This window comes from Notolabrus celidotus, chromosome 19 (genome assembly GCF_009762535.1).
Source record: "Notolabrus celidotus isolate fNotCel1 chromosome 19, fNotCel1.pri, whole genome shotgun sequence".
Classification (NCBI taxonomy): domain Eukaryota; kingdom Metazoa; phylum Chordata; class Actinopteri; order Labriformes; family Labridae; genus Notolabrus; species Notolabrus celidotus.
In genome coordinates, this window is record NC_048290.1 from 16,564,647 (window position 1) to 16,579,006 (window position 14,360).

The following is a 14,360-nucleotide window of genomic DNA, read 5'->3' on the forward strand; positions in this document are numbered from 1 at the left end:
ATGTCAACACGGATATGATTATCTTATTTGAAGAATTTGCAGCCGTACTGATATTAAAAACAACAGCATGACCTTGAGTGTGTTAGAGCTTGAAATTGTTTTCTTTCTGCAAAAATCCAAACATAAAACAACACCAAGTTTCTGATCTTGTCCACATTCTTATTGTCCTAAGTTATGATGTTCAACTGAACGTCCAGGTCTGAAACACACACAGTAACACACACTCACACACGCTGCATGTGTCAGAATGACCCCGCTGTATTATCAGAGCTGTTTATGATGCCTCTCAGCAAAATGTCAGTCTGTGCAGCGGTATCAGAGCGTGTGTGTGTGTCTCTCTGTTTATCACTGTATGTGTGTTGATGTGTGTGTGTTGGTCCCCCTTAAGGTCACATTGTCTTGTGCTCTTGTCCTCTGTGAGATAAGCTCCATCGAGCCCTGAGCTGGTCGTCAGAATGTCTCTGCACAAACGTCAGCGGCTCCTGAAACTCTCTGCATGTTTGCTGCGTTTGACGATGATGAGGATGATGAACTCATTGCGAAATAAGATGTGTCTTCATCTGCATGCGGCTCTGATTCTCTCTGACTGCTCCGTGAAGTCAGACGGTTCAGCTGACACGAAAAACAAGACGCGACTCTTAGACTGCTCGATCCCTGATGTGTGATCCCTGGAGGATCTGGATTTGAATGTTAACTATGGAAAATAAAACAGAGGCCCACAGCGTCTTCAAGATTCGGGGCCATAACAACAAAACAAAATATCCTGACAGAAGAAGAAGAAATGATTCATCAATCCCTGAGAGGAAATGAAATTTTGACACCCTCTTATAAATACACATGCACAAACTTCAGGATGGGAGAGAAGTCAGAGGGAGGAGGCTTCACACAAATGGGTGACACGAGCAGTTGGGTGTAAGTGAACTTACACCCAACTATGACTGAACTATGACTTTTGATACTGATGTTATAATTGTAACTTAGTCGGTTGTTTGTATTTATATCTGGCTGTCTTAAACACTTGATTCTGATTGGTCCAAATCCAATTACAATGCTGATTAATTAATAATAACAAAAGCAACGACAGGGACGAACTGATCACACGTCACATCAAATCAATCCACAGAGAGGAGTCCGACACATTCCCCCCCTGCCTGTTGACACTGTGGTAAAACCATTAGTGTGGTCTCAGGCTGGTCTTGGTTGTGGGGAAATAATGACAGTTAGTGGGCACAGATGTGAGAGAAGCCTGAGGAGCTACTGGACCCCAACCTTCTCTGAGAGGGAAAAGAGGAGCAACATCCTGTCCTGCAATCCAGAGCTGGAGAGAGCATCTCTAAACTGCTGATCTCTACAAAGTCACTAAATCCAGAAGAGGTGGCGATAGCAACAAGGTTCAAAGATGTGACATTTGCCTCTTTCCGAGAAGAAGGGAAGCTGAATGAGGACAGAAATGTCAACATCAATATTCCTGCAGAAGTCCCATTTATAAGAGTGGGTCAGTGTTGTCAGCCTCTGCTTCACGTCAGGGTCTTGTCTCACCTTAAATGGGCTCTAATTTGCATACACACCCACTCACTTTACGATATCCCTTTTGTGTGTTTGGAGACAAGTTAGTCCTGATCAACAAGTCTGATTGTCCCACCTTTGTCCACTCAGTTTTGCCCAGTTTAAGATTTTATTCTCCCAGTAACAAATGCTTTTAACAAGTGCCTGCATTTTACTGTTTGTTTTTAACCCTGTTTTTATTCTTACTGCCCTTTTATTATGCCCTGTAGCACTTTGAGATTTGCTCCAAATGTAAAGTGCGTGATAAATAAAATTCATTATTATTATTATTATTAACTCTGAATCTGACCAGATGCAGAAAACTTCACAGATCAGAATTGGGGTTCACCACAAGTTCAAACGTACAATCAGAAACATCATAAAGAGCCTTCATTGAAGGGTTGTTTTCACATACTCTCCTGTGATTGACAAAGGTATCCATAGCACTGTTCTGAAACAATAAACTCCACCCAGCTGGGACTGTTCGAATGTTAAAACAACTGCCAAGAATTTAACACAGGGTGTGTCTGGACCTCTTCTGAATTACAGCATGTGTTACGTTTGAACAAAAGCATATAGCGTTTTGGCCCACACACTGCAGCCCCCCAACACTCCAATGTTCATTAAAAAAGGGCGAAACAGAAGATTACAGAACAACTAAAGACAGAAACGTCATGACTTTGGGATCAGTGTAAGGTCCAAGTAAAGGACGTCTTATCAAACCTGAAAACGTAACACTGATGTGAGATAAGTCTAATGATCTGTGCCGATTGGAGGAAGGAAACCAAACATCCTCTCAGAGCTGTAAAAGAAAAACAAAGTGCTAAGCTCATCCTCATTTCTGCAGAACCGTGCACATGCCTGCACTGTTTTTCTTTTTCAGGAATAAATATACCCAAATAAGGTTTGCAGAATCACTCGGTAACTCCAAGAGTGTATGTGTGGTTGTTTGTGTGTGTATGTGTGTGTGTGTGTGTGTGTGTGTGTGTGTGTGTGTGTGTGTGTGTGTGTGTGTGTGTGTGTGTGTGTGTGTGTGTGTGTGTGTGTGCTTCAACGAGTTTGGTATTCCAGCTGAAATTCATTACCCTGCATTCGGAGGTATCCAAACAGAGGGGCTCGGCCTGTTCGGACTGTGACTGAAACAACATACCTTGTCTAATCAATAAAGGATGTGAGATTTGGGAAAATAATCTGAGGGAGAATAACCTGAGCAGCTTCTGATGAGAACTTACACTTCTCCACAATCCACACTTCTTTTCTTACACACCAAATTGCATCTACACCTACAACTATGACAAAATGTAGCACTATTACACACCTTATTATGTAAAAACTAAAAATAATGCAAAATTAAAGTTGCTAATCCTGGCACGCTGATGCAGATGGTAGCATAACTTCTGCATTGCTTGTAAGGAGAGATGTTGCAGCCTCACAAGTGCAATACCTTAAATTATGGGCAAGAAGGCATGTACACAGCTAAGTCGTGTCCGTGTACGAGCCGTAGCCGCACTGATTGGTCAATTAACTGTTCAGTCAATTAAAGAAAACCAATTGAGTCGGTCGGGCTTCTCAAATGTGAGGATTTGCTGCTCTTCTTTGACTTTAAGATGAATAAGTCTTTGGGTTTTGACAAATGTTTGTCAGAATCAGAATCAGCTTTATTCGCCAAGTATGCTTGAACACGCAAAAAGGGTCCTTAAGACGTCACTTTGAGTCATGAAAGCTGCCAAGACACCAAACAGACGAAACTTGAAAGTGCTGACTTATAAACAACGATAAGCAAACTCATAAATATTAAGATAACATCTGTTGTTAGTCGGTCTTTACAGAGGAGAGTGTGTTACAGATTCAACACACACCTGTAGTGTGAAGGTGTAACTTTGGCAGCGTCGGTGCACATTTCCAGTTTGGTGCCAATCATGAGACTCTCAGATTAAACTAATTAAGATTGTGTAACCTGAGTTGATCTGCCTGGATTACCCTCATTGTGACCTTTGACCCCAAGAAATGTACTGCACAGGTGATAAACAAGCTAACAGAGCCAAGTCTGTTTTATTCTCTGAGGCTGAACAATTAACTCATACACATTTCAAAAATCTGGATATCTGAGATAATGTGCACATGAAGGATTCATGAGATTATTCCTCAATTAATCAAAATAGGATTTAATACGCTACGATAAGATACAAGATGATGCCATGGGATAGGAAGGTGTAGGATAGGATACGATAGAATAAGATATGATACCAAACACGATGATACATTACTATAAGATACCATAACATACGGTATGATTCAACACCACAGGAAACAGAAAGACATGATGGAATACAAAAAGAAGGTAAGGAAAGGAAAGACAATTTAAAAAAGATAGAATAGGATAAGACAAAATACAATATGGAGAAATACGATACTTTACAATATGATAGGGTAAAACTAGAAAAAATACGATAAGATACGATATGACACGATACAATATGATGCGAAACGATCCGAAACAATAAGATTCAACACAAAACTTTACGATACGAACCTTTACGGTATGATATGAGAAGAAATAAAACTTTACAATACTAAAGATACAATTCAAAACTTTATGATACGATAGGATACAAAACTTTAAGGTATGGAACTTTAAAATACGAAACTTATGATGTGATACTTTACAATATAACCCTATTCTTTACTTTACGATACTTTACTCTACAACACAAAACTTTACAATAGGAAACTTTACAATACGATATGATACAAATCTACAATATGATAAGATATGAAACCCTACTATATGGAACTTTACGTTACGATCTGAAACTTCACAATATGATACAAAACTTTACGATATGAAACTTTAGGATACAATATAATAGGATTCTTTAGAATACCATATGATATGGAACTTTACAACACGACATGAGACGAACTTGACAGTACGATATGAAACTTTATGATATGATGTGCTACAGAACTTTATGATAGGATAAGAGACTTTAAGTTACAATACGATACAAAGCGTTAAGATACAATACAATAAGAAGCGGTATGATAGGATATGATTGAATAATATAGGATAAGAGAAGGAAATACTTAACATATCCTAACAAAAATAGACTAAAACTATGAAATTATATTCATTTTTCTTTACATGACTTAACTATGAAACAAGGATGGAAAAAAAATCAGCTGCCACTCTGCAGGAGTTTGTCAATGCTTACCATTTTAACTTTACCCAAAACCACTGTGATTACATTTCACTTAAAGAACAAGTCCCCCGCCTAAGACTGGAATTAATGTACAGAAGTAAAACTAAAGTGTGTTTGTAGTGTCAAAAGTAAAAGTACACGTTTGGTATAACGGTCCCTTAAAGTGATGTAATGTTATTTATAGTATATAAATATTCCTTGTTGAGCACACTGAACACCAAAAAGCATGACTGTGTTCAAAAGCACCCAGGAAAACACATAATTCACATTCTTGTCCTATTTTACAGTCATTTGGCCTCAGTCCCAGAATAACCTCCACACGCGAACACACACACACACACACACACACACACACACACACACACACACACACACACACACACACACACACACACACATACACACACACACACACACACACACACTCACACAGCCAGCTGATTTGCATGTTAATAAAATGAGGCCATGATGGCTGTGAGGACAGAGAGGGGATGATCAGTGGTCATTTACTTTTACAGTCAGATGGAGAGCTGTGCTTTACTTTACTATGATACTAAGACTGACTGTCAGTATATTGTCCTTTTTATAAATCACACGTGAAAGACGCTTCTCTGTAACTTTCACTGTAACTGAGGCTTTAAAACGCTGGTAGTTGAATCATTATTCAGCGTACAGTTCGTGGATAATAAAACGTCAGTATTGTTTGCTGTGGTTGTTTGAGTTCTTAGGTCAGGTTTTGGCCAGGTGTTGCAGAGGTTTGATTTAAATTACATAAGTGTTTTAGGTGGGCTGGTATGCTCCAGTACGCAGAACCACCTCTTCTACATTTAACTCTTCCGGGACTTCTTACCAGCTGCAGGTTCCCTTCCCTGTCCTCTCCATGCAACCATTTCTCTTTGAGATTCATAGTAGCACCTGAAATACATCACCTTTGGTGCATTATGTGATGCTAGTGTCATTTCGCAGGTGTTACATGATGCTCACTTGTCTGTTTTTACCAGACTATTAAACGTGAACTCACAAGTCTCCTAACTGTCGGACAAAAGAGGAAAATCTGAGTAATATGAAGATGACGTCGATGTTGGCCTGGCTCCAAAAGAACACAAAGAGGAAACAAACAGAAGCAGAGCTGGATGATGACTATCATTTCAAACTTTCTGAGTGGATCTTTAATTAAATGTAAAATCCAGAACATAGCACTGATGATTTACTGATACAGGCTGCACAATTCACACGCTAACAGATAAATAAGGGGAGCACATGCACGTATTTCTTTCATCTAAAGTACTAGGTTCAGGTTAAGATGCAGAAGAACAAATAAATTGTGCAACTACCCCCAACTACCCCCCCAAGTTTCCAAAACTATGATCTGCCATTTTACTTGTTAGAGGCTGGACTTAGAGTAATTTGGGCTGTGATACTACATGTCTGTCTTTAACATATCTATTTTGTAGTACTTTAAATTATGAGCTTTAACACAGGCCTACATCGCCTTGGTGAGTCCTTCAAGAATGAAGCGCAGAAGATTGAGATATTGTCACTTCGTTGTGTTACATAGTAAGTTAAATAAATATATGCAGGATTATTACATGTATGTATGTATCAAAGTAGGCACGCACAAGTGGTTTATCTGCATACCTATACTTCATGCCCCCCCTGCATCAGTCAGAGCCCCAACTGGGTGACAAGTAAAATTTAACCGAAAAAGGAAATTGTTCGGGTATTTACTGGTGCAAATCAATAATCATGATTACATGAAGGAATGTAACAGCATGCTTGTACTGTTGCTGTTGTTACAAAAGGACTATAGATCATTATATATTTCAAGCAGCTGGTTACACAGGGTTCCCACTCTTTTCCAGAGATCATTTTCCAGGACATTTCCAGGACATTTTCATTGATGATCAAGCTGGTATGACAGTCTAAATTTAGTTCCTAATTTAGTTCCTAAATAGTCTAATATATTCCTCTCAGTGGAAGTCTACATTGAAAGACATGTAGTCTAGGAGTCTAGGAGTCTAGGAGTCTAGGAGTTTCTGTGCAGTTGTGTCGCTCTTTTTGTTCCATTTGTTTTCACTATCGGGAGTTTGCACTCCTACTAGCTAGAGCAGGGGTTCTCAAACCTTTTGGATCCAGGGACCCCTTACAGGTGAGAAAATTGTCCATGGCCCCCTCATAATTGTAACACAGATTAAGCACATTAGTGATGTGTCATGATCAAAAGCTGCGGCTCTGAGAGCCGATGCTTTATAGTGAATCAGAAGAGCCGGCTCGCATCGAGAGAGAGCCGGCTCCCAGTTTTTTCCCTTTCGTTTTTTACTCACAGTGCTCAGCCCCAGCTCTGCTCGCAGCAGAACTTTGTGTTGATTGGTCAGCTTGGCAGCCATGCAGCCAATCACATGTGAGGATATAAGATACAGGTGATGGAGGGGAGGCTCTGTATCGTGGCTTCATCTGTTCCTTCAGAGAGAGTCTTCTTGAAGACCGGGCAAATACTCATTGAGAGGAGAAATCAGATCAGCCCATCCAAGCTGAGGCATCGGATTTTTCTCAATGCCAACCTAAGGACATTAATAATGTTTGCTTGAGTTCGGTTCTGGTTCTGGTTCGGTTCTGGTTCAGTTCTGGTTCGGTTCTGGTTCGGTTCTTGTATGGTTCTGGCACGGTTCGGGTTCGGTACGGTTCTGCTTAAGTTCTGGTTCGGTTCTGGTTCGGTTCTGGTTCGGTTCTGGTTCGGTTCTGGTTCGGTTCGGATCTGGTTCGGGTTCAGTTCTGGTTAAGTTCTGGTTCGGTTCGGTTCGGTTCGGTTCTGGTTCGGTTCTGGTTCTGTTCGGGTTCGGGTTCAGTTCTGGTTAAGTTCTGCTTCAGTTCTGGTTCGATTCTGGTTCGGTTCTTGTACAGTTCTGGCACGGTTCTGGTTCGGTTCTGGTTTAGTTCTGGAACGTTCTGGTTCGGTTCTGGTTGAGTTTGGTTCGGTTCTGGTTCGGTTCTGGTTTAGTTCTGGAACGTTCTGGTTCGGTTCTGGTTGAGTTTGGTTCGGTTCTGGTTCGGTTCTGGTTTAGTTCTGGAACGTTCTGGTTCGGTTCTGGTTGAGTTTGGTTCGGTTCTGGTTTGGTTCTGGCACGATTCTGGTTCGGTTTGCTTCGGTTCTGGTTCAGTTCTGGTATGTTCTGTTTCGGGTCTGGTTCGGTTCTGGTTGTGTTTGCTTGAGTTTGGTTCTGGTTCTGTTTACTTCAGTTTCGTTCTTGTTCTAACCCTAACCCTAACCCTAATCCAAACCCTAACCCGAACCCTAACCCTAATCCGAACCCTAACCCTAACCCGAACCCTAACCCTAACCCTAATCCTAACCCTAACCCTAATCCGAACCCTAACCCTAAACCTAACCCTAATCCTAACCCTAACCCTAATCCGAACCCTAACCCTAAACTGAACCCTAACCCTAAACCTAACCCTAATCGGAACCCTAACCCTAACCCTAACCCTAACCCTAATCTTAACCCTAACCCTAATCACAACCCTAACCCTAACCCTAATTCGAACCCTAACCCTAACCCTAATATGAACCCTAACCCTAATCCTAACCCTAATCCTAACCCTAATCTGAACCCTAACCCTAACCCTAACCCTTACCCTAATCTGAACCCTAACCCTAACCCTAATCTGAACCCTAACCCTAACCCTAATCCTAACCCTAATCTGAACCCTAACCCTAATCCTAACCCTAATCCTAATCCTAACCCTAATCCTAACCCTAACCCTAACCCTAACCCTAATTCGAACCCTAACCCTCACCCTAATCTGAACCCTAACCCTAATCCTAACCCTAACCCTAATCTGAACCCTAACCCTAACCCTAACCCTTACCCTAATCTGAACCCTAACCCTAACCCTAATCTGAACCCTAACCCTAACCCTAATCCTAACCCTAATCCTAACCCTAACCCTAATCACAACCCTAACCCTAATCACAATCCTAACCCTAATCTGAACCCTAACCCTAACCATAACCCTAATCCTAACCCTAACCCTAATCTGAACCCTAACCCTAACCCTAAACTGAACCCTAACCCTAAACCTAACCCTAATCCTAATCCGAACCCTAACCCTTACCCTAATCCTAACCCTAATCCTAATCTTAACCCTAACCCTAATCACAACCCTAACCCTAACCCTAACCCTAATTGGAACCCTAACCCTAATCTGAACCCTAACCCTAACCCTAATACGAACCCTAACCCTAATCTGAACCCTAACCCTAACCCTAATCTGAACCCTAACCCTAACCCTAAGCCTAACCCTAACCCTTACCCTAATCTGAACCCTAACCCTAACCCTAATCTGAACCCTAACCCTAACCCTAATCCTAACCCTAACCCTAATCACAACCCTAACCCTAATCTGAACCCTAACCCTAACCCTAACCACAACCCTAATCCTAACCCTAACCCTAATCTGAACCCTAACCCTAATCACAACCCTAACCCTAATCTGAACCCTAACCCTAACCCTAACCATAACCCTAATCCTAACCCTAACCCTAATCCTAACCCTAACCCTAATCACAACCCTAACCCTAATCTTAACCCTAACCCTAATCCTAACCCTAACCCTTACCCTAATCTGAACCCTAACCCTAATCCTAAACCTAATCACAACCCTAACCCTAACCCTAATCGTAACCTTAAGCCTATCCCTATCCCTAACCCTAATCACAACCCTAACCCTAATCCTAATTACAACCCTAACCCTAATCCTAACCCTAACCCTAACCCTAACCCTAATTCGAACCCTAACCCTCACCCTAATCTGAACCCTAACCCTAATCCTAACCCTAACCCTAATCTGAACCCTAACCCTAACCCTAACCCTTACCCTAATCTGAACCCTAACCCTAACCCTAATCTGAACCCTAACCCTAACCCTAATCCTAACCCTAATCCTAACCCTAACCCTAATCACAACCCTAACCCTAATCACAATCCTAACCCTAATCTGAACCCTAACCCTAACCATAACCCTAATCCTAACCCTAACCCTAATCTGAACCCTAACCCTAACCCTAAACTGAACCCTAACCCTAAACCTAACCCTAATCCTAATCCGAACCCTAACCCTTACCCTAATCCTAACCCTAATCCTAATCTTAACCCTAACCCTAATCACAACCCTAACCCTAACCCTAACCCTAATTGGAACCCTAACCCTAATCTGAACCCTAACCCTAACCCTAATACGAACCCTAACCCTAATCTGAACCCTAACCCTAACCCTAATCTGAACCCTAACCCTAACCCTAAGCCTAACCCTAACCCTTACCCTAATCTGAACCCTAACCCTAACCCTAATCTGAACCCTAACCCTAACCCTAATCCTAACCCTAACCCTAATCACAACCCTAACCCTAATCTGAACCCTAACCCTAACCCTAACCACAACCCTAATCCTAACCCTAACCCTAATCTGAACCCTAACCCTAATCACAACCCTAACCCTAATCTGAACCCTAACCCTAACCCTAACCATAACCCTAATCCTAACCCTAACCCTAATCCTAACCCTAACCCTAATCACAACCCTAACCCTAATCTTAACCCTAACCCTAATCCTAACCCTAACCCTTACCCTAATCTGAACCCTAACCCTAATCCTAAACCTAATCACAACCCTAACCCTAACCCTAATCGTAACCTTAAGCCTATCCCTATCCCTAACCCTAATCACAACCCTAACCCTAATCCTAATTACAACCCTAACCCTAATCATAACCCTAACCCTAGGATCAGGGTGAGAATGGTTTTGTAACAGAAATGCACAAAATTGGGCAATTATAAGGCTGCTCATAAAAACACGGTACCTTAAAGGGTTTTCAACACAAACCATTCGTTTTTTCAAAGTTAAGGTAAAATATACGGCAACAAAAGATCCTAAATTAAGAGTCGTTCAGGAGTTAAAAGAGCGGGCTCTCTTAAAAGAGCCGAAGTTCCCTTCACTAAAGCACATGCTTACTTCCATTTGCATTCTTCGTTTCCCTTGGAACTATTTGTATTGTAAAACGTATCAATGTAAATACTTCAGACCTGTTCCATAGTGATAAACAGATAACACTTCAATTTGAATCAAGTAAATCCCACTTGTATACTTTAAAACAGAGGGTCATTTCATTCCTTGTGGACTCAACATGACAGCAATTATACTTTTCAAGTAATTGATCTTAAACGCTTTCAGAAAATTAACAGTAGCAAGACTCACATATCCCTTCGAGCCACCAAATGGTATCATAACAATGGTGTATGCTGTTTTGTAATGACACAGCACAATTTTATCATTTATTAGAAATGTATTCAAATTATTTCACGAACCCCCACGCTATGGTTCACGGACCCCCAGGGGTCCCAGGACTCCACTTTGAGAACAACTGAGCTAGAGTACGGTAATTGAGCTCTCAGCCTGCAGAGAAAGTTGTGAGGCACAGACCCCCAAGCTCTCTGCCCGACTCCACTGGTCACACTATAACTTAAATATAAGACTCTTTGAATCAAAAGAGCACTCTACAAGATTAATGTACCATAAAACATGAACAATATACCCCCGTTTTCTGTGAATGCATGATTATGAAGTGAAGGAGAAAAGATGTGAAAAAAGTTGCGCAGTGTCGCTGTCTTTTCCAGCACAGCGTGCACTCAACTTTCAATGAATGGGGATGTGTTTTGTTAATCGGGTCAGGTCGCACGCAGCCATGTTGGAATAATTTTCCAGGACTATATGTGCTTTTCCAGGACATTTTACTTTTTCTCCCATTTTCCAGGTGTTTTCCAGTACTGGAAAACTGGTCAACTGTTTTCCAGGTTTTCCAGATTTTCCAGGATGCGTGGGAACCCTGTTACAGCAAAGCTAATTTTATGTATAAGCACTTTATTGTGAAAATATTAACCTTTACAAACACAGGATTTAGACCCAACCAATATTGTTCAAGTATAATTATCAGGCCAATATGAGCCCAGATATCAAAATCAGGGTAGATATTGTCAGATGTGCAAATATAAAAGCTTAATATACATAATAACACAGAAAATGGCACTTAGATTGTTTAAGCCATGGTGTCATGTTGTAATCCAGCTCATGCAAATGACAACTAAGCACACTGATGTTTGCTGAATAGTAGTTTGCGATAGTTTAATAATACACATTTTTTGCACCCTGGCTTGGTTGGAAAACTGGCTTGAATTCTCTGGTTGTTTGTCTATTTTCACTGCAGCTTAAAATGTAACTGTATGGGTTGCCATATTAGTAGTGGCAACGTGTGTATTGGTCTAAAATGGTCTTTAAAAGGGTTCATGTAAAAGTTAAGTGGATGACTTCAACTGGTCATGAAGTACCTGTTATTGTTTGACATAAAAAAGATGGACCTGCTGACTCATTCAACATCTTTCTAAATAGTTAGAGGGTTATCCTGATGGTTGTTTACTTGACCCTCATCAGGTCCCTGCCGTGTGTTACAGCAGTGTGTAACAGCAGTGTGTAACAGTGGTGTGTAACAGCAGTGTGTAACAGCAGTTGAGGTTTCTCTGGGATCCATCTTTCATATGACTCAGTAAAACAGGGGTGTCAAACGTGCGGCCCGTGGGCCAAAATCGGCCCGCCAGAGGTTCCAACCCGGCCCACGGAACGACTTTGCAAAGTGAAAAAATTACAGAGAAGACATTAACTGCAAGCTTTCAATAAAAGTAACTACTATTTCAAATTTTTCCTCTGGGGGTCGCATAAAATCATAGTGCTGACGGAGCGCACCTGAACAGTGCTTTTTCTCAGGGACTTTTTTTTCTCAAAGTGAGAAAATAGATTACTTGCTGTTTGAGACTCAGACAGACTTTTTAGAGCACTATAAGATGATCCACTAACTACTAACACTAGCACTACACCCCTGCATACAACACTGTCCAGCAGGCACACTGTTCATGCTGGAGCTGAGGGGTCCAGAATAATTAACTTTACCTTGTTCATTATTATAATCTGTTCTTTTGCTGTAAACATCACACTGTGCCAAGTGAATGGGTAACCTGTGTGTGTGGTGTGTTCGCAGCAGGTTTCAGGGCTTAAAAAGTAAAATATTCGGCCCATTATGAGACTCATCATGGCAAAAAATACAACAGCTGTTTTTGTAGAAAGATAGTTCATTAAATGTGAACATTTTCAGAATGTACTTGTACTTTTTTGCACTAAAACAAAGGGAAACATTTGGAGTTGTCGTTATTTATAGGTTATTATGTTATGATTTTGCTGGTCTGGCCCGTTTTAGATGAACTTTGGCTGTATGTGGCCCCTGAACTGAAATGAGTTTGACGCCCCTGCTGTTAAGGCTTCATGTATCGTACCTTGGAGATAATGAGCGGCTCTCCGTGCTCCAGGCCGCCCTGCAGGGTGAAGCCCCACGGTGCTCCTCCCTGCAGCCGGGCCTCCACCAGCACCCAGCCGCCTCCTCCTCCTCCTCCGCCCGCCGCCTGTTGCTGCTGGAGCCCCGCCCGGCCGCCGCTGCTCTCCATGCCCGGGCCGGGGAGCGCTCTCTCCGGGCTGCTGTGTCCTCAGCCCGGCTGCGGCCCGGCGGACTGAGGGCCGGGTTACCGGACTGACGTTAACGATGCCTCCTTCACGACTGCATATCCTTCATTCATTTATAAATCCTCGATGAGAAAAAGTGAAAAAAGTGAAGTGTCCGAGCGCCGAGCTGCGTTTCCTGCAAAGTGCATTCCTGACGCGCAGAGAGGCGCAGAAAACACCCGAAACTAAACTCTAAAGGAGGTTACAAAGTTACTCAGGGAGGAGAAATGTGCAAAACTTAAAGAGCGAAGAAGGTCAGATCGGATCTGCTCAAACAGAAATCAGACCTCCTCTCTCTCTCCCTCTCTCTGTCTCTCTATCTCTCTTCCGAAAATCAGTTTAGCATCACAATAGGATTTACTGCGACTCAGTGAGCGAAAAGAAAAGAGAGACAGAAAGAGAGAGAGAGGTGGAGTGAGGTAGAGTGAGAGAGAGGGGGGGACGAAAGGAGAGGAGAGGTGGGCAAGGGAAGACGAAAGGAAAGGAGGCAGAGAAGGAAACAAATGAAGGAGGAAATTAAAGCATTAAATAATGAGGAGATGTGTGATAATAAGAAGGACTAAGAGTGTGTGTCCCGGGTGTTTCCTGTGTGTGCTGATGAGTTGTAATCCAATCCTCCACACAGAGCTGCTCTCTGCAGTAGCAGCAGGTCTGACACTGTCCCCCCTTCACACTGGAACCAGATTACAGCAGAGACCACATTAAAGCGCCTGCTGGAGCAAATTGTTTACACGCTTTACAATAAACAGAAATTAGCTGTTCGATCAGTTTCATGTGGAACAGAGGGAACTTCTATTTAACATTTAGTTTAATGTTTCCCTGTTTTATTTTGGAGCCAAGAGAAGAAATGCAGAATAAATCAAACCATAAAGGAGGAAACTGTAAAAATAAAAACACTTGTTGCATCAAGTAGTTTCAGTTTTAAATCTTCCTGTGAGGAGCTTTCAGTTGGTGTTGTTGTGGCGCCCCCTGTGGACAAACTGGTGCATCTTTTTTTTTGCTTATGTCCTGTGC

The 14,360-nt window shown here is 41.9% G+C and overlaps 1 protein-coding gene across 1 annotated transcript in view; it reads right to left on the minus strand.

Moving 5' to 3' along the window:
- Positions 1-13,748, minus strand: part of shroom3 (shroom family member 3) — a 67,112-nt gene extending 53,364 nt beyond the window's left edge. Inside the window, exon 1 of the mRNA XM_034709210.1 lies at positions 13,124-13,748. Within this exon, the coding sequence (XP_034565101.1) occupies positions 13,124-13,291 (168 nt within the window). The 5' untranslated portion in view covers positions 13,292-13,748. The remainder of the gene's footprint in view (positions 1-13,123) is intronic.
- Between the last annotated feature and the right edge of the window lie 612 nt (positions 13,749-14,360).